The sequence below is a fragment of the Tamandua tetradactyla genome, chromosome 11 (assembly GCF_023851605.1).
Source record: "Tamandua tetradactyla isolate mTamTet1 chromosome 11, mTamTet1.pri, whole genome shotgun sequence".
Taxonomy (NCBI): Eukaryota; Metazoa; Chordata; class Mammalia; order Pilosa; family Myrmecophagidae; genus Tamandua; species Tamandua tetradactyla.
Window position 1 is genome coordinate 61818792 of NC_135337.1, and position 18531 is coordinate 61837322.

Below are 18531 nucleotides of genomic sequence, written 5' to 3' on the forward strand. Positions count from 1 at the left end.
TTTTCTCTATATTATTATTTTATTTCTTTTTCTGTTGTCTTGCTATTTCTTTTTCTAAATCGATGCATATGTACTAAGAAATGATGATCATACATCTATGTGATGATATTAAGAATTACTGATTGCATATGTAGAATGGAATGATTTCTAAATATTGTGTTAGTTAATTTTTTTTAATTAATAAAAAAAAAACAAACAAAAAAAACTCCCAAGAAGTATAAAAAGAAGTCCTGGTTATATTAGCAGAGTATAATAAAAAACAAATGTAGAAAGTTTTCCTTACAATGTAGAAAGATAAATACTATTTTATACTTCTTTCCTCCAGGAAATCTCATATGTTATAAATCCCTCTCTGAAACCTTTGATTTGGTGGTTGGAATCAATTAAAAAGTTTGTTATTATGTTAACAAAATAAATTATGGAAGTATGAATTCTAATGGCTTTATGTTTTGTAGTCCCTAGGACTTTCTCAGGATGGATCCTGGAAGCTCTTTCTCTTACAATTTATTTATAGAATCTTAAAATTATTTAATTAGTGAAGACGTTCACATATGGTCTGACTGGTGGGCCCTGATTATTGTCAAACTGTTTATTTCCATTTACTCTTGTATTAATTAGTCTAGATCCATTTAGGAAGACTGAGCTTCTATAAATAACACAAGAGTGAGGAGCTTATAGATGTGTGGGGGGAGGTGGTGTGTGTGTGTGTGTGTGTGTGTGTGTGTGTGTGTATGTGTGTGTGTGAAAGTCTGCAAGGCCAGAACTGGAGAATTGGAAAAATAGTTTCTACCTGCTTTAACTTGATACACTGACACGAGTGGGAATATCCAGAGCTCATAGGAAAGCACAAGGAGCTACAAACATCTTGGCCCAAAGTGGGAACACAAATTATAAGTTCATAGAGATATTTGTGAAGTCATAATATCTGTTAGTGGAAGTTTGTGGAGAGATATATGAAACTGCTGTGTCTGAGGAAGCTGCCATGGCCTGATGTGTAAAGCTTGTAGAGAATAATAGCTTCTTTTTTCACTTCCATCTCCTATAACCCATATGAGTTTTTCACTGAACTATGACATGCTAACCCTCTTTGCAAAAGAGGAACCTAAAGTTCAGTTCTTTTCTGAGTCACACTTCCCTTTGATATCCTGCATTAGTTTACTATTGCTGTATAATAAACAACCACAAAACTCTCAAAGGAAAATGTAGAAATTGAGGACAGGAGTAGAGAAATCATGGAGGAAGCAAAAGGTAAGGCTAGAGAAGACAAGATGTCTTTCAACTTCTTGCAGGAGCCTAGAAATCTGGGAGAAAACAGCACTGAATGGAGAAGACTGTGATTGCAAATTTAGAGGAGGAAATCTAGGAGGATGATCAGAAGTAGATATTGAGTCAGGACAAAGAATGGAGATATAGAATCGGGGCCTTTGGAGAATCACTGAGATGCAGGTTCTATTTGTGCCTGGCATTAATTAAATGCTGTTGTGTTTAAAGGACAGGGGATAGGTAAAACAGTAACTAATTGTGGTGATTTGGAGTTCTATGTACTCCAGGAAAGCATGTTCTTAAAATGTAATCCATTCCTGTGGGTGCAAACCCACGGTAAGTAGGACCTTTTAAAGAGGTTATTTCAGTTAAGGGTTGGCCCAGGTCTTAATCTGGAGTCCTTCATGGCATAATGAAAATCAGACAGATGGAGAGAAAGCCACAGGAAGCAAGAAGCTGAGCATGAACAAAACTGGAAGAGAAGGGAGAGACCAGGAGACGCTGCCATGTGCCTTGTCACGTGATAAGCTAAGGACCGAGGATTGCCAGCAGCTAGCCCCAGAATGCCAGTCTTTGACAAGAATGCATCACCTTGATGCCACTTTGATTTGGACTTTTTCTTAGTCTCAAAACCATGAGCCAATAAACTCCCATTGTTTAACCTGACCCATTTCATGGTATTTGCTTGAGCAGCCCAGGAAACTAAAACAGATTTTGGTACCAGGAGGGTAGAGTGCACTTAGTGCAAATACCAAAAAGGTAGAAATGGCTTTGGAATTGGGTGATGGGTAGAGGCTGGAAGAACTGTGAGCACTCAAAAATGGGTGAGAGCTGTAGAGAAAGTTTATATCATCTTAGAGAATAAATAATTTGTCATGAACAGAATGTGTTAGAAATATGGACATTAAAGGTAGTTTCAGCAATGCCTTAGAAGGAAATGATAAATGTGTTATTGGAAACTGGAGAAAAGGCGATCCTTGTTTGAAAGTGGCATAGAACTTGGTGAAATTGAGATCTGATATTGGATGGAAGGCAGAACTTTGAAGCAGTAAACTTGGATATTTAGTTCAGGAGATTTCAAAGCTAAGTGTGGAAGGTTGCTCCTTGCAGATTGTAGTGAAATGTGAGAGGAAAGGTTTAAGCTGAGAACTGAACTTCTGGGTACAAAGCAACCAGAAACTGACGGTTTGGAAAATTCTGAACCTCTCCAGATAGTGTGCTCTAAGACTCAGGACAGAAGTGACTCTATCAGGGAACTCCCTGAGCTACCAGAAAGCAAATCACAAGAAAAGGGCTTCACGTGAAGGTTTAACTGAACATGGAACCAGCCAGCAATTTCCATGGATGTCAGGATCAGAAACGCAGTAATCCAGGAAGGATCTGTGGAAAGTCCTTTGGTCTGATGGTTTGGAGCCCTGTAAACTATATGCAAAACCGACAAGATTTTTTTGTAAAATTTCTATGAATGGAACTCCTTGCCAGTCTGAACTAAAAGGGACAGGGAAGGAACAAACTGAAAGAAGAACAGCTTCAAGGGCAGAGCCACGGAAACAAAGGTCTGGGCCAAAGATATCTCCTTGGACTAAAAGAGCAGGCCCACCCATGTATGCAGAAAGAACAGGTCCATCCCCGCACTTGGAGGAGGTAAGTCATCTACCCTGGTGTTTGGAGGGAATGAAACTTCTACCCTATTGTTCGGGAAGAGTACTGACACCCTAAAGCTCAGAGATGGTAGAGCCTATGTCCAGAGCAGAACACGGCTACCACCGCAGTGCTTGAAGAGAGTGGGGCTTGTGCCCTGGAGTTGAGGGAAAGCATGGCTGCTGCTCAAGCACTTGAAAGCATGGCTGCTGCTCAAGCACTTGAAGGGGTAGGGCTGCCCATCTACCAGGCGTGGAGGACAAAACCTTGATCTATAAACTTCTCTCAGGCCTAGAAACTTAATGGAATTTGTCCATTAGATTTCTGAATTGTTTGCAACCTGTGACCCATTTTCCTTTCAATTTCTCCCTGTTAGAATGGGGATATTTATTCTATGCCTTTCCTTCCATTATAAATGAAAGCAGATAATTTGTTTTCATGATTTCACAGGTCCACAGACTGAGGGGAGTTGTGCCTCAGGGCAGACCATACCCGTAACTTACTGAGATGAGATTTTGTACTTAGCACTGTTACTGAAATGACTTAGGCTTTGGGATGTTGTGAGGGAATTAATGTATTTTTCATGTAGAAATAACACGTCTTTTTGCAGTGCAGAGGGTGGAATGTGGTCGCATGGCACTTATATATATACCCCAGAAAAACATGTTCTTAAACATAATCCATTCCTGTCATTGTGAACCCATTGTAAGCAGGACCTTTTTTATGTCAATCAGAATGGGTCTTAGTCCTATTGCTGGGGTCCTTTATAAAAGAATGAAATTCAGATAGAGAGAGAAAAAGCCACAGAGGGAGCAGAAGCAGCTGAACATCAAGGGAATCTGGGAGAGAGCAAGAGACACTACTGTTTGCCTTGCCATTGACAAGCTAAGGACCAAGGATCGCTGGTAGCCAGTCCCAGAATGCCACAGTGTTCAAGGAGAGAATACTTCCTATCCTCAAAACTGTGAGCCACTAAATTCTGATTGTTCAAGCTGATCCATTGTATGGCATTTGCTTGATCAATCAAGGAAACTAAAACACTAATACTTAAAGTGTTTTCCAATTTACAAAGAATTTTCAGATGTATATAATCATTTAGTTACAAGAATGTTGTAAGAAAGAGCAGGATATTAGAAACTAATATTTATTGAACATCTATGAACCCAGCACTAGCTGAGGATGAAGAAACTGAAACTTGGAAGTTAAGTAACTTTCCCATCACGTCATAGAGGTGGGATCTAATCCCATGTTCTCTGATACCAAATATCATGCTTTTCTGTTTTTTCCAGATGGTTTGCATTATAACTTATGAACTCTCTCCTGCTCATGACCCACCCTCAATCTATCCCAACAACTAACGCTGTTTCTTTGAAACACATTAATTTTGAAAGAGCACTAAAAACTTAACTTAATTCCTTTCTTTTTGACCATACTGCATATATCGCAGAAGTTATAATGAATTTTAGGAATCTATTTATTAGTATTTTGTTGGAGTTTTCGCTGCTTTTATATACTTTGAAACTTAGCCCTTAAGATTTCTAATTGTATATTAACCCATTAAAGAGTAGTGATCTTGAAAGTGTAAGTGATTCAATCTTTTCAAAGCTCCAATTCTTATGTAAATAATTTACTGACTGCATTTTTCAGTCAGTAAGCCAGAAAGAGTTAAAACAACTTTCAAAAGATAATACAAACATTAGGCGCACATATTAAAATGTATTTCAACAAAAATTTAAGTTTATTGCTTTGGCCATTTTAGTTCTAAAAACAAACAAACAAAAAATAAGCTGTACTCTATTTACCTGGAGTTGGGCAGAGATAAGTTCTTTCAGTTGGGTGACTGGCTCTGTGAGGCCTATTATTTTCTCTATTAAGCCGAGACATAGAAGCAGCAAACCTAGAAAGAGATAAAGAAAAAGTTTTTAAATTTCTTAGACGAGTTTTAGGAAGTATTTATTATTTTTTGAGAAAAAATAAAACCATACGAATGAAATGGTTTAGTAGAACAATGAGCTTTAAATTTGGTGCCATTCTGGGTGCTAAGTATGCTAAAAAGGCCATGTTCTTTTAATCCATTCCTGTGAGTGCAGAATTACTGTGGGTGGGACATTTTGGTTAGGTTATTTCAATTAAGATGTGTCCCACCCACCTCATTCAAAGTAGGTCTTAATCTTTTTACTGGAGTCTATCTATGAGAGAATAAAGGACAGAAAAACTCAGAGAGTTTAGAGAGAAGAGCCCCGGGAACAGCAGCTGAAAGCAACAAAACCCAGGAAAGGAGGACCAGCAGGTGCTGGCTATGCGCCTTCCCATGTGACAGAGTGTCCATATTCCAGCTGCTTTTCTTCAGAGAAGGTATCATACTTTAATTTGGACAATTTCATGGCCTAAGAACTGTAAATAGTAAGTTAATAAATCCCTATTGTAAAAGCCAACTTATTTCTGGTACACTGCATTCTAGTAACTTTTGCAAATTTAAACACTAAGTAAATGGTAAAGTAAAAATATTTCAATATGTGCTTTCCAAAAGAATAGTAGTTAGAAAAGCATAAGAATAGAGATAGAATTAATATTTTAGGAGTAATAAAAACATTGTCAGGATACAGCAAGGTGTATTAATTTCTCAGGGCTGCCATAACAAATACTACAAATGTGTGGCTTAAAATATTGGCCTGTTGGAATTTTGATTGAGATTATCTTGAATCTATACATCATTTTAGGGACAAGTGTCACTTTCTCAATATTGAGTCTCCAGATCTATAAACCTGTGATATCTTTCTATTTCTTTAGATTCTCTTTCATTTCTCTCAGGAATGTTTTGTAACTTTCAGTTAATGGCCTTATATATTTATTATATTTATACTTCAGTATTTCATACTTTTTGATCCTATTATAAAATATTTTTACAAATTTCAATTTCTAATTGTTGTTTGTAGTATATAGAAATGCAATTGAATTTCTTATATTGATCTTGTATCTTGAAATCTTACTAGAATATTTTGTGGTGTCCTTAAGATCGTCTACATAGATTGTCATGTTGTCTGTGAATAAAAGTCATTTTGCTTTTTTCCTTTTCAATCTTTATGCTTTTTATTTCTTATCAGATTTTACAGCACTGGCTAGAACTTCCAATACAATGTGCATGGAAGTGGTAAGAGTAGACATCCTTGCTTGGTTCTTGATTTTGGGGGGAAAATATTCAATCTTTCACTATAAATATGATATTGGCTAAAGCTTTTTTATAGATGTGTTTCATCAGGTTGAAAAAAATGCCTTTCTATTAGCTAATCTACTGATGCATATTTTTTTCAACTGGGAATGGATGTTAATATATTTCATATGCTTTTTCTTCATACATTAAGATGATCATATGGTTCTTTCTTAATTCTATTAATAAAATGAATTACATTGGTTGATTCTTCAAATATTAAATCAAGGTTATACTGCTGGTATAAAGCCTACTTAGTCATGATGAATCATCCTCTATATATACCTACATAAACATATATACATACTGTGCCAGTTTGAAAGTGTTGTATACCCCAAAAAAGCCATGTTTTAATCCTGATCTAACATTGTGGGGGCAGCTGTTTCTTTTAATCCTGATTCAATACTGTAGGACAGAAACTTTTGATAAGATTATATCCACAGAGATGTGACATGCCCAATTGTGGGTGTGACCTTTTGAGTAGATGGAGATGTAACTCCACCTATTCAAGGTGGGTCTTGATTAGTTTACTGCAGTACTTTAAAAGAAGAAACGTTTTGGAGAGAGAAGATGTTTGGAAATCAGTTGTTTCAGAGCTGACAGTCAACATGAGACCCAGATATTTGGAGATGTAGGGCCTGAGGTCACCATGTGCCTTCTCACGAGATGCTAAGCAAGCCAGAATCCAGAGTTGTGTCCCAGAGGAGCTAAGTGAAGGCCCACAGACACCAAGTGAGGAACCCTCATGGGAAACAAAGGCTGAAAGCAATGGAGCCCAAGAGCAAGGGACCAACAGATACCAGTCACATGACTTCCAGCTGACAGAGGTGTTCCAGAGAGCATCAGCCTTTCTCGAGTAAAGGTAACCTCTTATTGGTACCTTAGTTTGGACATTTTCTTAGCACTAGAACTTTAACTTGCAACTGATTAAATTCCTTTTATAAAAGCCATTCCATTTCTAGTATATTGCATTCTGGCAGCTTAATAAAAAAAAACACATACATACATATATACAAACATATACATATATGGCTGGATTCAATTTGCACTGCTTATGAGGAATATTGATCTGCAGTTTTCTTTTCTTAACTCTCTTTGTTATTCTATCAGAGTAATGCTGACTGCATAACATGAGTTAAGGAATTTTCCCATTTCTTCTATTTTCTGAAACAGTTCATGTACAATTAGCATTATTTTTTCCTTAAATTCCTGGAAAAATTCACCAGGGAAGCCATCTGGACTTGGAGCTGTCTTTGTATGAAGCTTTTAACTATAAATTAGATTTGTTAGATATAGGATTATTCAGGTATCTCTTTCTTTTCAAGTGAACTTTAGTAGTTGGTGTCTTTCAAGAAATTTATTCATTCCAGCTATATGGCTAAATTTATTGGCATAAAGTAGTTCATAATATTCTCCCTCTTAATCTCTTTAATATCTACGGAATCTGTAGTGATGTCCCCTCTTTCACTCCTGGTTTAGTGACTTGGGTCTTTTTCCTTTTTTCTCCATCAGTCTCTTTTTTATAATTTTACAAAATGGTTTCTGCTTGCATTGCTTTTCCTATATTTTTATGTTTCCTATTTCATTGTTTTTTGTTCACTTTTCTCTCCTTATGTTTACTTTGGTGTCATTTACTCTTGTTTTTCTCAAAATAGAAGCATAAATTATTGAAATGAGACTTTTCCTCTTTTCTAATATAGGCCCAATGTTATACATTTTTCTCTATGTACTGCATTAGCTACATCCCACAAATATGTATATGTTGGTTTTTTTCCCATTCAGTTAAAAATATTTTCTAATTTTCCTTCTGATTTCTTCTCTGACCCTTTGGTTACACTGAAGTATGCTGCTTGATTTTCACCATGTCATATTTTCCTGCTTATTTTCAAGACTGATTGTTTTGATTAGATACTGAACATTGTGAATGTTACATTGTTGGGTGCTATATTTCGTTATATTCCTTTGAATAGGTTGTCATTTCCTCTGGCATGCAGCTTATTATCTTGCAAATCAGTCTGACAGTTAAAAGCTTAACTTGCTTTTAAGCTTTGTTATGGCAAGTCTAGAGAAGATTTATTTTGGAGCTAATAGAGGCCCCCTTCTAAGGTATGACCCTTCTGAAGTCTCTATCCAATGTCAGGTAAACTGTGAGATCTCTCCACTACAGCTAGAGGGAACAAAAACTATTTCCAGCCCCGTGTGAGCCTTGAATGAGTTCAAATATCATTAAAATTTTATTTTCCTCAAGGCAAATATGAATTTAAAAAACAACATAACATGATTAATTGCTTTTCTCCTCCATTATTAAAACTTTGCCTTCCAAAAAAGATATAAGTATCATTTTCCTTCATTTTATTTTATTTAATTAAATAATTATTTATTTATTTTTGTATGCTGTATGGCAGGGGTCACATTTCATTCTTTTTCCAAGTGAGTATCCCATCATTGCATACCATTTGTTGAGTTTTTGTTGGTTTGTTTGTTTTTTGGGAAATACATGGGCCAGGAATCGAACCCAGGTCTCCCAGCATGGCAGGTGAGAATTCTACCACTGAATTATCCTTGCCCGCTGCCCCCCCCCACCATTTCTCATTATATAACTGAAAATATGAATTATAAAATAAAACATGTTTAGTATCACTAATTAAAGAAATGCAAATAACTAAAAATTTAAATGCCATAATCAATAAATTAAAAATTAAAGCAAAAACTGTAATGTTCGTTCATCCTTAAATAGTCATATAATTTAAGCAGCATTGTAAAATGTTACATATTCATGAAAAGTAACTTTACTTACATAGAAGAGTCATAAAACTGATTGTATCCTTTCATTTAGTAATTCCATTTTCAGCAACATGTTCTAAGGAAATTTCTGGGCTTTCTCCTTGTTACTCTCTTCTTTGGTAAAACAGAATCTAATAGGCTTCTGGAAAACCATACTTCTCACTCTCACTCTACTCAGGGGGAGAACACAACCAGGGCCTAAGGCAATTCATGTATCACATTCCCTATGGCTGTAGTAGTTTGCTCAAGTTTGGATGTACAACCCAGTTTGAGCTAATGAGAATTTTGGTTGCTATGTAAGGATAAAACCCTTGCTTTTCCCACTTGGTCATGAACCAGGAAAGATTTAGCCCCAGGAGGGTCCAACATCCATGTGCCCATAAAGCAAGAGACTCTCTGAGAACAGTCAATACAGAGGAGATAAAACAGAGAGAAAGATGCCAGATTCTGGTAACTTCATTTGACCTTTAATATATAGCTGCTCCCTAAACTACAGCAATGCCTGGAATGTTCAGTTGTGTAACACAATAGATTTTATTATTTTGCTAAAGACATGATGGGTTTTCCATCATTTATAACCAATTATAATAGATAAAATAGCGATGCTATCTATAATGACAAAATATTAGAAACAACCAACTAACCTGATAACTGGTTAGGTAATAGTGGTGTGTCAATATAATTGGATATTACATTGTTACTAAAAAGACAAATGTGTGATATGCAGATTTTTGTGAAAATCTATGCGAAATATTTCAAATAAAACACAAAACCATTTGTACCCAATGATTATATTCACATTAAAACTATGAATGTACAGTAACAAAGGGAATATAAAATTTTATAATTTTTATATAATAACAATTTTAAGAACAGAGGTTATCAGGAGATAGAAATAGGGTAGAGATTGATTAATTGGAGCTGAAGGGATACAGATTGTACAACAGGACTGATTTTAAAAATTCAGAAATGGATAGCACAATACTACCTGACTGAAGCACAATAACATAAGCATATTGAATGAAGCTGAATGTGAGAATGATAGAAGAAGGAGGGCTTGGGGCACATATGAAACCAGAAGGAAAGATAGATGATAAAGACTGAGATGGTGTCATCTAGGAATGCCAAGAGTATACAGTGATAGTGACTAAATGTACAAATTAAAAAATGTTTTTGCATGAGGAAAAACAAAAGAATGTTAATATTGCAGGGTATTGAAAATAGATGGTTATTCATATTTTAAAACTTCAACTTCTGTGTGAGATTAAAGCAAGCAATGTTTATTTGGTACAAAATTTATATTTTGACTAGTGTGTTTTCTAATTTAACTTATATGGACAGTTTAATTGAACACCATAAATACTTGGAACCTTGAATAGGGCCTGAGATTTTGTAGGTTTGTCCAGGTTAGTGTGATGCCCCTGTAAGTCCAAGAGTGATTTGAACAGTGAATAAAGAAGTAGTTGCAAAGTCCTTAGGGGAATGGGCAGAAAGAGGAAAAATTCAACTTTCCCATTTGGAGAATTCCTGATATTCTCACAAGCAGTGGGGACAACCAAATCAACAGGCTGAACCCTCTGTATTGGGGTTTGTTCCTATGAAACTTATCCCCACAAAAGATAGGCTATACCTACTTAAAATTAGGCCTAAGAGTCACCCCCAGAGGACCTCTTTCGTTGCTCACATGTGGTTTCTCTCTCTCTCTCAGCCAAAATGGCAAGCAAACTCACTGCCCTTCCCCTCTCTACATGGGACCTGACTTGCAGAGGTGTAAACCTCCCTGGCAATGTGGGACAGAAATCCTAGAATGAGCTGGGACTGAGCATCAAGGGATTGAGAAAATCTCCACTGAAAGGAGGAAGAGAGAATGAGAAATGAGACAAAAATAAAGTGTCAGTGGCTCAGAGATTTCAAACAGAGTTGAGAGGTTATCCTGGAGATTCTTCTTTTGCATTATATAGAGATCCCCTTTTTAGTCTGTGATGTATGGGAGTGGCTAGAGGGAAGCGCCTGAAACCATAGAGCTGCGTTCCAGTGGCCATGTTTCTTGAAGATGATTATATAATGATGTAACTTTTGCAATGTGACTGTGTGATTGTGAAAACCTTGCATATGATGCTCCTTTTATCTATGGTATGAAGAGATGAGTATAAAATATGGATAAAAATAATAAACAAATACTGGAGGGAACAAAGGTTAAAATAAATTGAGTAGACTGAAATACTAGTGGTCAATGAAAGGGAGAAGTAAGGGGTATGGCATGTATGAGGTTTTTCTTTTTACTTTCTTTTGCTGGAGAGATGCAGATGTTCAAAAAAATGACCATGGTGATCAATACACAACTATGTGATGATATTGTGAGCCACTGATTGTAACCCATGTCAAGAATGTTCATATGTCAAGAATGATTGTATGTCAAAAATGTTGGTATGTCGGTTCACTGTTTATAATAAAAATATTTTAAAAAATAGTTAACAAATATTTAACATCATTATGAGAGGTAATTTTACATTTTGTTGTTTTCTGGATTTTTAAGATGGCTATATATTTTCATTTTTTAAAATTTAACAGTGAACACTTCAGACATGTCTTTTTTCATACTACTTCTAGCAACTGATAGCTAATATTTATTGAGCACTTTTTACACGTGCTAAACACTGTCCTAAGGGCTTTATGTACATCACCTAAATTAACCCTCATAATAACTTTATGAAGTAGCTATTTATACCAGTCAGGGTTCTACTAGAGAAGCAGAACCCGTAGGAGATACATAATAAGGAATATGGTAAGAGACTCATTGCAAGGAATTGGTTTATGTTTTGTGGGAGCAGATTAGGTACGTGAGAACCCCACAGGGCAGGCCATCCAGAGAACAGGCTGAAACTCTTGGTCTTGAGCTGACACTGTTGTTCACAGCTGGAATTTCTAATTCATGGAAATCTCAGCTGTGCTTTGAAGGTCTTTCAGCTGACTGAATTAGGCCCACCTAAATTTTCTAGAATAACTTCCCCTAAGGTCAACTTATATGGACTTTAGTAACATCTTCAATGTATCTTCATAACAATACACAGATTAGTCCTTGATCAAATAACTGGGGGCTATAGCCTAACCAAGTTGATACATCAAAAAAAAAAAAAAATCACAGTATTATTACAAAAAATGAAGTGGGAGACTTAAATGGCTTGAATAATTCTCAGTGTTAACATTTATAGCGGACATTATTAGTGCTCGGCAACATCATGTTCCCCTTTTTTCCTAGGAATAAGAAGATTGCACTTCCCTGTCCTCTTCAATATGGCCTCCTCTGGCTAAAGAAGTGTCTCTTCTATGTGGAAACATTTTAAAAGCTAGTGCATAATTCTTCACCTTCCCCTTGCTTTGCTATGGTGACAAATAACGTAGCAGATGACAAAGTCTCCATCAGTCTATATCCCCGAGAGAAGACAATATGGACCAGAATCCTCCAACCAACTCCTGGTTGGGAAGTAGAATAAATGATAAATAAAACTGTGCTATTTTAAGCCACCAAGATTGTGCGCTTTTTCCTGTTATTTCAGCAAAATTTACACTGACTATTAGCACATTAGTGAGTAAAGGAAGTAGGGCTCAAAATGAGGTAGTTTGACCATAAAGCCTACCTACCCAACTATTACGTTTTGGCTTCAACCTCCTTTTAGTTTTCCTTTGCTTCTTCCTTTTGGTCTTCATAAAAGACTTTACTACTCTGATGGCAAGAAGAATAACAAAAAGATCAACATAAAGTAAGAGATTTGTTGTGGGTTTTTTTTTTCCCTAAAGACCCAAAAGAGAATTGGCTTATATTATTTTGTGCTCTCTTTGACCCCTTGTCCCACCCTAGTCTTGCTAGGTCTTCCAAGGATATGGATGCTTTCTGAACAGTAATTATGCCTATGCCCATGGGCACATTGACTGCATGGTGTTGCAAAAAAGTGAAATGACTCCCAGAGAAAGAAGAAATTCAAGTATGGAGAAAGGGACGAGAAAAAATTCAGAGACAGAGGGAGAGAGTTGGAAAAGAACAAGGTTGAGAGAGACAGAGGTAGAGGAATGGAGGGATGGAGGGAGGGAGAAATTGACCCCTTCAAAAGAATATTCTATATGGGAGTAGAACCAGTGGAACAATTGTCTTTGAAAAAAAGCCCAGTATGTGTTTTTGACTCATACCAAAACTCCTCTTCTTTAGGAGAGAAGAAGGAGAGAAGCAACCTTAAGTTGTGGTGTTTATAATATAGGAGGTTCTGCTGAATCCTGTGCTGCAACCAGAAATCCATGTTAAATTTTGGGAGCTACGTTCTGAGAGAAATTGATGAAACAAATCATATTCATAAAAAGGGACCAATAAGGAATATGGAATTCATAAAAAGAACAGATGAAAGAATTGTGTGTTTCCTATGAAAAAGGAGAGGTGGGATAAAGATATGATAGGTATTTTCTGAGACTGAAAGAGCAATTCCACAAAACAGAATAACAACAACAAAAAACTTTCATGAAAGGTAGACTTAATTTGTGCTACAACTGAATTGGCAATATTTTAAAATATATCTGACACATTTACACTTCTAATAAGTACATATTAGTAATCAGATAGGAAATAATTTAGTTTTCATTTTTTAATACAACCTGCATTTACCAATAACTTTGGGAAAGATGATGAATCTCTCTGTGCCTCAGTTTCTCTCATTTAAAAGATACACTGTTCCAGATTTCTACAGAGCAAGGTCTTAGGCAGCAATGCAGTTGGGGACGCAAAACCTATGCGTATTATTATTTGCACTGCTTCCAAGAACAAATGGCAATACTTTCTTTTCTGCCACAATACCTCGAATCATGCCTTCTACCTACCTACAAAGTGATCCCTGGGCCCTCAGTGTCTCACATGGGACCCAGCACACTCAAGACAGCTGGATCTGATAGAAAAAGCAAGGATTGTGGCATCTAGCAGGCCTAGATTTCAATTTCAGCTCTGCCACCTACTGAGTATTCTGCTTTGAGATTGTTTCATTATTATTATTATTTTCTCCCTTTTCTGACATCTTTATAATAACTGCCTATTTTCTGGATTTTTTTTTTTTTACAAACATAAAAGCACACAGATTTTCAATAAAAATCTGCTAAATGAAAGTACACATGAGCAAAATTTAGAATAGTTAAATAACATCTGGTGTTAGATTTCAGCTTGAAGTAAGGAGGATGAGAGGTATTTAAATGCTTCTTGAAGTACTGAGTTTCCATGTATCTAAAAAACATCCAAGCAGAGATTAAGTAGTTACTTGGTAAAGTTTATTTTTTTTTTTTATTTTTTTATTTTTTTAGAAGGAAGGAAGGATAGAAGGAAGGAAGGAAGGAAGAAAGGGAAACATTTTTTTTAAACATTTTCTTGTTTTATTGTATTCTGTTTCTCCGTTTTTTGTTACATGGGCTGGGGCCGGGAATCGAACCGAGGTCCTCCGGCATAGCAGGCAAGCACCTTGCCCGCTGAGCCACCGCGGCCCGCCCCGGTAAAGTTTATTTTTTAAAAGAGATGTTTTGCTTTTGTTTATATTTTCCCCAAGACTGTTTTTAAAAAGGGACATTTCCAATGCTCATTCTAATGCTAATTCTCTCTGCTTTTTATGTTCTTTGCCCGCTAATGCTTATGATCACGAATGCAATTCTTAGCCACAAGATGGCAGTCAAGGCCTAATCTTTGGGGAATAAAACGGCTAGAACTTCTCTGTAAAAACAGCATTAAGCATATAATTATGTAAACCTATAAAAACAGTGTTTAACTTCAATAACCCTGAAAGGATCGTACAAACAAACATTAAATTAATGTACTCAGAATAAATGCTCTCTATAACGAGAAAAAAGTAGGAATCAACATAGTTAAGCTATAGGAAAGATTACTTGTATTGGTATGAACTGAAACAATCACAAAATTGAACTTCGAAATAATATATAAGTCCTTAATTTTAAAGTTAGGACAACTGAGTCCAGAGTGTATTTTATAAATGTAAGGAAGATTTATATTTGTATTGATAAATTAGCAGAGCACATATGTTAATTTTTTTATGTTGAAGAAGAGAAAGAGAAAGGAACTAAGATTGTTTAATAATGCCATTTGAGGTCAACAACAACAAAAAACTTTCATGAAAGGTAGACTTAATTTGTGCTACAACTGAATTGGCAATATTTTAAAATATATCTGACACATTTACACTTTTAATAAGTACATATTAGTAATCAGATAGGAAATAATTTAGTTTTCATTTTTTAATACAACCTGCATTTACCAATAACTTTGGGAAAGATGATGAATCTCTCTGTGCCTCAGTTTCTCTCATTTAAAAGATACACTGTTCCAGATTTCTACAGAGCAAGGTCTTAGGCGGCAATGCAGTTGGGGACGCAAAACCTATGCGTATTATCATGAATTTTCACTCTTTAGAGACACAACTGTCAACTTCACTGGGTGGCATTACATGAGGTAATAAAGACAGAACACCTGACACACAAAAGTAGCTTATTTGTGTTAGGTTTGGTTCCTCTGTATACCTCCCATGTATATTCTTTTCTAAACTTCAGAATTCATAAATTTTATTTAGATAACTTGCTAGCTGCCAATGCTTAGGCTACTGGCATAGATTTCTCCATGGCCATAGAAACAATCATTAACAGAGTCTGATGTAAAAATAGTTCTATATGTACATAAGCATGAGCACTCAAAAGAACAGCTTCTGCTGCTTTCTTGATTTTATATCTTTCACTACTTCTCCAGAGAAAATCAATACAAACCACTGATTAGATTCTAGACTAATATTCTTTTTCACATCTTGGTAGAAATAAAGAATTTGCCAAAACACCAGGCAAGATGATAGGAAAGAAAAAAGGGCCTTAGAAATGAATACCAAATCAAAGGATCACTCCATGAATATTTATAAGCTGCTTATAATGACAATAGCTTTATATTAATGCTAACTAAAAACGTGTAAAACTCAATTATTTGCATAAAATATTCATGACAGTCATTTATATTCCTAGTTTTCGATCATTATTATATGAGTACACCTTTAGAATGCCCAAAACACAACTATAATCTCTGTATCAGAATGGAATAGAAGTCAGTACCTAAATTCTTTTTTCCTAAAATTAACTATCCTCACATTTAATCCTAATTTTAAATGAGGAAACAGGGTATGCATCAATCGTCAAACATTTACTGAGTGCCTACTATTTGCCAGGCACTCTACTGAGCACAGAGAATACAAAGTTACAATAACGTCCCTGCATTGGTCACTCTTCCTGAACAGATTAATTTCCACACCACAGTGCTGAAAAGAGATAGACAAGGAGGGCTGTGGAAGGAGAGGATGGGGATTCAGAAGCCTGAGCATGTCAGGGACATTTTAACAGAGCAGACGTTTGAACTGGATCTTACGTCATCCTTGTGGAGCTCTTTGCTAAGCAGAAGTCATGGTAGAGGTGGAGTAGAGAAGGGAAAAGATCTATAGGCACAATGAGACTAAAATGAACGTGGTCATGATAGGTGTTATTTTCCTAACCTGAGAAAATTTTTACAGTGTGTCTATGTTCCTGACAGAGACCATCTTTCTTCCCTGAGAAGTTAGAGGGCATGCACTTTTCTCTCTCCCTTCCCTCGGGAACTAATATTTATTGAATGCCCATGTGCCAATATTATATGATTTTATATTTGTGGTTTCATTCAAGCCACTCAATACTTTGCAAATATCTCCACTAAATAGGTAAGGAAACAAGCTCACAGTGAGTAAGAATTTCCCCAAGATCTGTCTGACTCTGAGAAACACTCCTACATCAGAGAATTGAACTAGGGCCACAGTAGGGAAAACAGGAATGGTATCTAACTTTTATGGATCCTTACTATGTGCCAGATACTGTTCAAGTGTTTAACATGTATTCATTTATTTAAACCTCACAACCTCCTTGGGGGGTAGGTTCAACGATAACTCCTGATTAACAGTTAAGGAAACAGAGGTCCAAAGAAGTCAGAAGACTTGCAAGGTCACAGACAAATTATAGCAAATTCTAACTTTATACCATCAACAAACACCCTGATGAGAATCACATTCCAGGTGGAAGGCACTAAGTGGTAAAGAGATTTTACGTCTCCCCAAAGATCTTATGTTCCCCAAAGAATAGTTAGAGAAAGTAATTTAGTACAGCTTGAGAATTGTGTATTGATTGATGAAGGGAGGGGAAGACGGTAGGAGGGGGGCTATAAGATCTTTTTTTCCTTAACATTATGTAGATGAAAGGTCTCACCTCACATTTTCTGTTGCTTTTAGTGGGAAATCAAGTCTACGGAGAGTAGTTTTGAATATTAACATCAGAGAGGTGCATAATAGTACCATATCGCATGTACATACTTTTGTACAGATTCACAAACATTTTCTACATGAGTCTCTACGAATTGCCTACTTTCTTATAGCTTATATTTTGATGAACATGAGACTTTATGTGAAAAAGGGGAATTTCACTATTCTTCAGATACCATATAACACAGAACATTTGCATTCCCAAATATCTGCGCCACACTAAAATGCAGATAAATGTAATATCTTTTAAAACTTTATTTAAATAAATTACTGCAAACTGCTTTTTGGCTAATCAACTTTAAAAGAAGCAAATATCATCTGATCTAAATATATTCTCATTAACCACCAGATGGCATAAGGTGAGAGAACTTTTCTGACAGGGTCACAACATGCATCATAATTTGACCTATAACTTCAAAAAAATGTATTTGGGAAAATATCCTAGCACTCAAACAGCTCATAATTATTTCAGCCATATGTAGAAGTGGATGGATAAGTTAAAACTGACTTGATCCTACTTTTTCTACATTTTTTGATTCTGTGAGATGCTGGCATTACATGATGAATCAATGATCAAACAAACAAACAAAAAAACTAAAACAGTTCTGTTAAAGCAAATTAAAAAAGTCATGTCAAAGCAAAATTAACCTACTTATATTGTAAGTAGGTTTCTTCAACTCTAAAAGAAACTTGAAACGTGCCCTCAAGAAAAGCCATGCTTGTAGCTCCTTCAAATTCTGCTTAATAAAAATTCTTCTTCTGCCTATAATTTATACTGAAAGCAGAAAAGTATCTATTGCAAAAGCATTTCCGTATTTTGGCTAGGAGAAAAGTTGCTGCAGACGTTGTTTTAGTTTCCCAGCTGCTAAGACAAATACCATACAATGGGTTGGCTTAACAACAGTGATTTATTGGTTCATGGTTTCAGAGGCTAGAAGGAAGGCTTGCTTCTTCCTGGGTGGTATCTTCTGTATGGCTTTTCTGTCACATGGCAATACATATGGCAGTGTTTTCTTCTTTCTACTCTGGGTTTTGTTGACTTCCCGCTTTTGGCTGCTCCCCAATGGCTTCTTTTCCAAGAACAATTCCCTTTGCCTATAAGGACTTCAGCCATATTGGATTAAGGGTCTTCCTCACTCAGTGTGGACAAACTTAACCAAGAATATCTTCACAGGTACTATTTACAAATGGGTTCATACCCACAGGACCAGCAGTAGTGACCTGAACATGCCCTTTGTAGGGAACATGATTCAATCCCCAACAAAAGCTAACTGAAAAAAG

The 18531-nt window shown here is 36.0% G+C and overlaps 1 protein-coding gene across 7 annotated transcripts in view; it reads right to left on the minus strand.

The window, feature by feature from the left end:
- Positions 1–18531, minus strand: part of UBE2U (ubiquitin conjugating enzyme E2 U) — a 112296-nt gene that overhangs the window by 31771 nt on the left and 61994 nt on the right. For all 7 annotated transcript variants that reach the window (XM_077120717.1, XM_077120719.1, XM_077120716.1 and 4 more), the window contains one exon: positions 4707–4801. In XM_077120717.1, the coding sequence (XP_076976832.1) occupies positions 4707–4801 (95 nt within the window). Of the gene's footprint in view, positions 1–4706; positions 4802–18531 lie in introns of those variants that run through there.